This window comes from Sinocyclocheilus grahami, unplaced genomic scaffold (genome assembly GCF_001515645.1).
Source record: "Sinocyclocheilus grahami isolate Dianchi unplaced genomic scaffold, SAMN03320097.WGS_v1.1 scaffold354.1, whole genome shotgun sequence".
Lineage (NCBI taxonomy): Eukaryota > Metazoa > Chordata > Actinopteri > Cypriniformes > Cyprinidae > Sinocyclocheilus > Sinocyclocheilus grahami.
The window spans coordinates 490312-497909 of NW_015505533.1; the positions used below are offsets into that span (position 1 = coordinate 490312).

A 7598-nucleotide genomic window follows, 5' to 3' on the forward strand; every position below is an offset into this window, starting at 1 on the left:
TTTTTACGGAACGATATCGATTCCTAAATCCCAAGAATCGATTAGTCTCGCCTGTTTTCAGTTAATGGATGGAACATGGAAGGGTACTTCCCATTCAATAAATCGCAATAAGCATGGTTCTTTGGTACTTTTCATATGAAACAAAGTCTCAGATTTCAAATTCTGTCCGTTGTATTGCAGTATTCAAACAATAAATGCCGTTTTGGCGCTGTTTAATGTGGAGTGACAGATCGCTGTAGTGCCTCAGTTCAACAGACGCAGCAGCACGAGGCGCACATGAACAGATCATCTCCTCCACATTAATACCAGTTTCAGCACAAAATAAACATGACTAAACATCCGAAGGTAAGTTAAAAGAAAGAGTACAACTTTACAATCTGTATCCTGTCTTGTGTAATCGCTCAATCAGTGTTTCAGCCGCACAAAAATGTCAATATAACGGCTTGTAAACAATGTCACGTAACGTCACATTTACCTAGCCTATTCGGTGACCATAAACTCATTAGTCAGATAGAAAAATAAACTGTAGAGAGGGGCATTTTGCTAAATATATGCACCATATAACATATTCATTATAATAATAATTTATAATTTTCACTGTTCTTCAATGTTTAATTTATGTTTGAATAAATCCATCAAGTTTTTATGACAGCCACCATTTAAATGTTTATATTTCAAAAAAACGAATTGACATAGAAATATTAATATGTAACTGTAACTTTATTATTGTAAAAACTTCAATATTATAATGTAGTACCAACTGACTCTCATGTATATTTTAAGGCATTAGTTGAGATTTTTTTTTCCTTGAGAAAATTTGGCATGTACTGTAACTGATATATATCCAAAATAATCTATATTGAATCGAATCGAATCGGTAATCGTATCGAATTGCGCAAATTGTAATTTGTGGCCCTTCGCATTTTATGTAGTTTAAATGTGGCCCGCTTGGCCTCTGAACTTGAGTACCCCTGCATTAAGGCAGAGTCGTCTTTATTTATAGTAGCAGAGAATGCAATCCCAGCATGCAATGCAACAAGCTCAGGGAAATAATTAATTCAAGGTAGTGGACGGAGCAAGAGAAATGTTCAGCGTAATACTGAAATCTGCTTACTTAATCAATATATCTGCTTTAGACACAAGCCAAAATGTTACTGAGTTAAGTATTGAATAAGAAAATGTTTTTAGGTTTATTGTGAAAAGTTGTCCCTAGTAAAAAAGTAATATATTTACAATACATTTATTTCATACTAAGTATAGTTCAAATCTATTAACATATTTACTGACAGATAACTCAAGTCATACTGATATAAAAAATATAATTAAACATTATTTGGTGTTATACTTGTGCACCATGCATATTTCTTAATATTAAGTCTAAAATGTGTTAAACTGTGTGACACTTTTGATGAGGATTGTATGATCATATCGGTCTTTAAATACAATTAATTTAAAGTGTAGCTGAAGTATACTTGCAACAGTTCCACTTTAGCACAATCAAATATACTTCAGTATATCTTAAGTTGGACCTCAGCACTACTTCCACACAATTAAAGTGCATTAAGCACAAAATTAGTTGTTCCAATTTAACAGACTTTAAGTATACCAGTTTAGCATACTAAAAGTACAATTGCAGGGTATTTTATTAAGTACATAAATATGAAAATGTATTTGTAGTATACTTAGCATGTGTAGTAGTTCCTGTTTTCCTTTCTTGGTCATGTTTCCTGTTCTTGTTTAGTTGATTGATTCCGCTCACCTGTGTTTGTAATTATCCTGTGTTTATAAGTTCCTGTCTGTTCCTTAGTTCTTCGTCGGGTCTACTTGTTGTGAACGTCATCCTTGTGTTCTGTGTCTCCATGTTGGATTATTAAAGACTCTCATTTTTGTGAAATCTCCACGTTTCCTCGTTCCCGTGCTCCAGCATATTGTGACAGCATGAAATAAATATATTTCAGATATATTTAAGTATATTTATTTTTCACCAGGGGTAAAAAGCCAAAAATGTTTAATTGACTTATACAACATTTTGGCTTGTGTCTAAAGCAGATATATTGATTAAGTAAGCAGATTTCAGTGTTACACTGAACATTTCTCTTGCTCCGTCCACTAGCTTGAATTAATTACTTCCCTGAGCTTGTTGCAGTGCATGCTGGGATTGCATTCTTTCCACTGAGAACACATTATTCATGTGTCACATCTATGATGAGCTGCGGATGGGTGCCGCTTGGATTGGACAGAGAATCAATCTATACTGCCTTCTCTGGCCTTACCTTGGGATAAGCACTATAAAAACGGAAGATATCTCATCTGACACTTAAATCATATTTGTGACTTGATGTGAACCCAGTGTAAGGTGCTATTTGAATGAGCAGATGTGAGTGTGTGACGCAGCACCGCTTACCTCCAGAAGGACACGTGGAGTGCTTTCTTTGCTGGAAACACACCGATTGAGCTGCAGGTCCCAGTAACAGTGCCAGGCCGTGCTCAGACAGCTCGTGCACCTGCAGGACACACACACACACACACACACACACACACACACACTCATCAGGGACGGACCTTTACTCTCCTCAGGGTTTACATATACAGGTCAGAGTGTATGAATTCATGAAATAGCCAGCTTGGACAATATTTACACACAATCATGAAATCAGCTTGTGTTACATGGCTTTTTGCTGAATAGCAGCATTTGGAATATCATTATTTACGACTTTTTAAAACATTTTTCACTATTTCTCAGCATAGAAACAGCTTGAACAGCTGTGCAGGTGTTCAGCTACACTGAATGGTTTTGATAGTATTTCTATTATTAGGGTTTACATTTGGAATATATTTCAATACGGCATTGCTGTAGAAATGCTGTCTTATTCAGTTTTGTATTATGTTTAGGCTTTCAACAGTTTATTTTAAGTATGTAAAGGCACAAATCGGCCTGTAGGTCCACTGAGGTTTGGTGATTTTTGTGTTTCTGAGAGAGAAATGAATTCATGTGATTTGAAAGATGTCATTGAATGTATTTTGTGTCAAAGCAATGATAAACGATCCACGGTTCAGCCACACTGATGCTGTTTTGCTCACTGAAAGAGTGACTTAAGTACTGAGAAACGGATCCTAGTCATTGTAAAAAGAGAAAGCAGTCCATGTTTCCATGTGGAGCTATAAGTGTGTTCTTACAGCAGTGCTTCTCAAACATTTGTAGATTAACCCCTGTTAAACCTTACAGAAATCAAGTGGACAACACTTTGAGAAGCTCTGCTTTAGGACTTTTTAGGTGTGTGAAAAAAAACAGACAACTGTCTGAAGCACTGAAGATCGCTTACTGACCGACCCACATGATTGCAGGAGCACACAGATGCCGGAGCGGCCGAGTCTCTCAGTAAACGTGTGCACGCATGAAACATGCTGACTAACAGACCAGAGATCAGAAAGAGACTGTGTCAAACAGTGCGCAGAGTCTTCTCATAAACACTGATGAGCGTCAGCGGAGCCCCACAATTACCCCAGCATTCATCACAATGCTATCACAGACTGAACGAGGCACTGTGCTTGTTTAAGATCCAGCACTGCTCTCTCTCTCTGTGTGTGTGTGTGTGTGTGTGTGTGTGTGTGTGTGTGTGTGTGTGTGAGAGAGAGAGAATGTGTGTGTGTGTGTGTGTGTAGCGAATCAGCTCATGGGGAAATATGAATAATTAACCATAACTAGTTATAATTAACTATTCATATTTTAGATCCACTGTAGATATTTAGCTGACCACTCAGGGTCAACTGTCTTGTCAATTCTAAGACGTTAATTTCCTGGTTAAGGGAAATAACTTTCTTACTGTACAATTCTATAAGCTTGTAACGTAAATCTGCATGATTATTGACTCCGGTTATGAGGTGTGTGTGTGTGTGTGTGTTTGTGAGAGAGTGTGTGTGTGTGAGAGAGTGCAACCAGACATCATCTCAAACACCCTGATCACAAACACTCTTCTCTCACAAACAAGTATTTCCCTCTTTCTGTTAAAAACACCTACACTTCATGTTTTGCATAAAGAAAATCTTTGTTTTATGTCTTTGTAAAGTAATATTTTTTCTTTTGATTGTGTGGTGAAATCTGACCAGAGCTTTTCATTCTCAGAGTCTCTGTTGTGTGTTGTGCTCGGGTGTTGGTGGTGGAAAATCTGGCTCGGTTTAGCGTTTGAGAGTCATATATAGATCAGTGTGAAGAGTGTGCACTGGTGTGAATGATTTAAACTACTGTATGTTAACATGCGGATGATGCTGTTACAGATGTGAAGTTATACATTGTGCTGCCTCTCCTGTGGCCCTGAGCTTATTATCACCTTCACAGATGAGCAGATGTAAATGAACTGACACAGACCTGACAGGCACGTAGCACATTTACACCGCTCTTTCCATCTGAAGACTGTGCTCTATGATAACAGCACGTGTGCTGTGACACCAGAAATGTGGCACAGACTTTACTATATCTTTACTACACCACAGAATACGGATTTGTGTGGAATATAATGTTACGCTTCATAGATGTAAAGTAATATCCACTGGTTTATGAATAATCTTGTCAAGTTCCAAATAAAAAGAGAAAAAAGAGATGAAGTACCTTTCATTCACTGGATTATCCAAAGCAAAATATAGTTGTATAATATAAAATGCCAGTAGATTTTGACCTTGTGTGGACATTTTTTACGTTCCCCTGAGGAAACAAGCTTATAAATAACACATAATGAAGTGTTTTGAGAATGTAAAAGTACCTGTAGTTGTGTGTGAGGGTAGGTTTAGGTGTAGGGTTAGAGTAAGTGGATAGAAAATACAGTTTGTACAGTAGAAAAACCATTACGCCTATGGAATGAACCCATAATGATAGGAATAACCAGTGTGGGTGTGTGTGTGCGTGCGTGTGTGAGAGTGTGTGTGCTTACTCACGCAGTTTTGAAGTGGATTTCTCCAGTTCGTTCACACTCATAAATGGTGAAATTTCCAGAAACCACAGAAACACCATTAACCCTGATGGCCATGGGGACGGTGATGTGATCTAAACACAGACAAATCATTCTACACAACATATAACACACTAAACATATTCTGGGCTGAAATTTCAATAATGTCTCAGCATCTTCTAGCAAAATACTTGACAAAGATTGTACATTATGTGTTTCTGGCTGCTTTTTGCCTTTGACAGCCTTAGAAACATTCAAATTTAATGTTTAATGGAATTATTTAGCAAAGAGTAAGAGCAAGCTGTGTTTGTGTATGTACCTGTGCCAAAGGGGATTGTGGGATACATGTGAAGGGGCAGCAGAGGGCAGGTCTGGATCTGGGTTGTGCTGTAGTCCAGATGTACGGTGGCGTTTGTGGTGATTCCCACGCCATAATCACACTCCACCTGCAGACCCTGCAGATCCGGCACACTGCCATCTATCAGGATCCCAACGTTCTGAGAGGAGCAGACGATTAGCACATGCTACCACTGTACACACTACACACACACACATCACATCAAATTGTACTTATCTGACCGCCATCAATTCATGGCAGTGAATGAAGAGGTATCGTGCCAATCACAAGTGCAGTATGGAGTACCTCAAGGCTCAGTACTAGAACTGTTAATTTTCACGCTTTACATGTTACCCTTGGGAGATATTATCAGGAAACATGGTGTTAGTTTTCACTGTTATGCCGATGATACTTAGTTCTATATTTCTTCTTGGCCCGGCGAAACATACCAATTTGCAAAACTAATGGAATGCATAGTCGATATAAAAAACTGGATGCAGAGTAATTTCATACTGCTAAATTCTAAAAGAAACAGAGGTGTTAATTATAGAACCTAAAAACTCTGCATGTAATAACCTAGAACACTGTCTAACACTTGATGGCCGCTCTGTCAATTCCTCGTCATCAGTTAGGAACCTAGGTGTGCTATTTGATAGCAATCTTTCCTTCGAAAGCCACGTTTCTAGCATTTGTAAAACCGTATTTTTCCATCTCAAAAATATATCTAAATTACGACCTATGCTCTCAATGTCAAATGCAGCAATGTTAATTCATGCGTTCATGACCTCAAAGTTAGATTATTGTAATGCTTTATTGGGTGGTTGTTCTGCACGATTAATAAACATTTTAGTGAACACCAGGTACAAACACACACACACACACACACACACACACGCACACGCACACTGCCTCTGCATCAGCGTCAACCACACAAAACAGACAGCCACAGCTCACCCTAAAACCGCAAGACAGGAAGAGGAAATCTGTGTGCTTAACTGTCTTGAAAATAATGTCATAATAGTAAAACATTCTAAAATATAGCAAAAATAATTCTAAACAAAAAAGCTTCATTTTGTTTATGCAAATATAATGCCTTGTTGTTCTTTGGATTTTAGGGTGAAAAATGACCCAGACAGTTTTTCTTGACATTCACCAGTAACTGTAAGGCAGCAGACTCTGGGTGTTTCTGAGCATCTCTGAGAGTAACAGGACTCCTCTCTCTTCACACACTCATCTCTGCTATCACACGCCACATTGAGCTCTATTGTTGTCAGGATGGCAGACTGCCTGTTTCCTGTTTCCTGTTTGGGCTGAAGATTAATTTCCTCTGGCAGCGAGAGATCCATCCAGGAAAGAAGTTCACCTAATCACCTCAAATATCCTTAACATAAGATCTTTCACATGTAAGAGCAACGAACAGCCTGCAATTTGAGCTTCATATAGTCTTAAAATCTTCATCTCAGAATCTGATGTACTGTAGGAGCTACAGATGAAGTGAAGGATCAGTGCAGTGTTCTGCTGAGATGCTTTCACACACTCTGGACTGGTTGTCTGTGAGTTTACTAAGAATAGGCTGCATCTCGTTTAATAGTGTCGTTTATTTGCACACATTGTCTCTGTTGTTTCGCTTGCAGTGAATTATGTAAATCAGTTTGCAGCACAAACACGCTCATAAAGTGAGTGCTAACCGCAGTGAACGTCTCACAGGCCGGATCTGAGCGTGAGGATACCGCGATACTGACCGATCAATGGATCAGAAACACATCAACACCAAATCCTAGCAATTGTATTACCTATTCATCACGCAAATTCATGCGTAAAATAAGCTTTCTAATGAAAAAATTGTGTTGACAGAAAGAGAGTTGTTTCTCATAAATAAAGGCAAAGGTAACGCACATGTTTGATAAGAGCTTACGGGAAGATTGCTGTATGTGTATTTAAATTAAAAGTTGTTATAAGATTGATAATGTTCTGTATTTGTTGTTATTATAGTATATCTGCAGTTTCCCTATTAAACATTAAAAAAATAGTCAAATATATTGTTAATTGTCTGTAATTATTCAGTTTATTTGACAAAAAATTTGACCTCTATATTATTTGTCATAAATATATGATATTAAACAAACATTATTTACTCAGTACTTGCTTCATGCGGATTCTACATTAATGTAAAGATTCAATTTGTAAATACATTTGTGATTTCAAAAAGTTTGTGCTGCTGTAGTTCAGTGTGTGTGTGTGTGTGTGTGTGTGTGTGTGTTTGTGTGTGTGTGTGTGTGTGTGTGTGTGTGTGTGTGTGTGTGTGGGTGTGGGTGTGT

At 37.9% G+C, this 7598-nt stretch overlaps 1 protein-coding gene across 2 annotated transcripts in view; it reads right to left on the reverse strand.

The window, feature by feature from the left end:
- The window catches only part of LOC107548741 (plexin-D1), an 80239-nt gene that overhangs the window by 56827 nt on the left and 15814 nt on the right, over positions 1-7598 (reverse strand). For both annotated transcript variants that reach the window (XM_016229541.1, XM_016229542.1), the window contains exons 6-8: positions 5263-5440; positions 4930-5038; positions 2405-2504 (exon numbers count right to left, since the gene is read on the reverse strand). In XM_016229541.1, coding sequence (XP_016085027.1) covers positions 2405-2504; positions 4930-5038; positions 5263-5440 — 387 coding nt within the window. The remainder of the gene's footprint in view (positions 1-2404; positions 2505-4929; positions 5039-5262; positions 5441-7598) is intronic.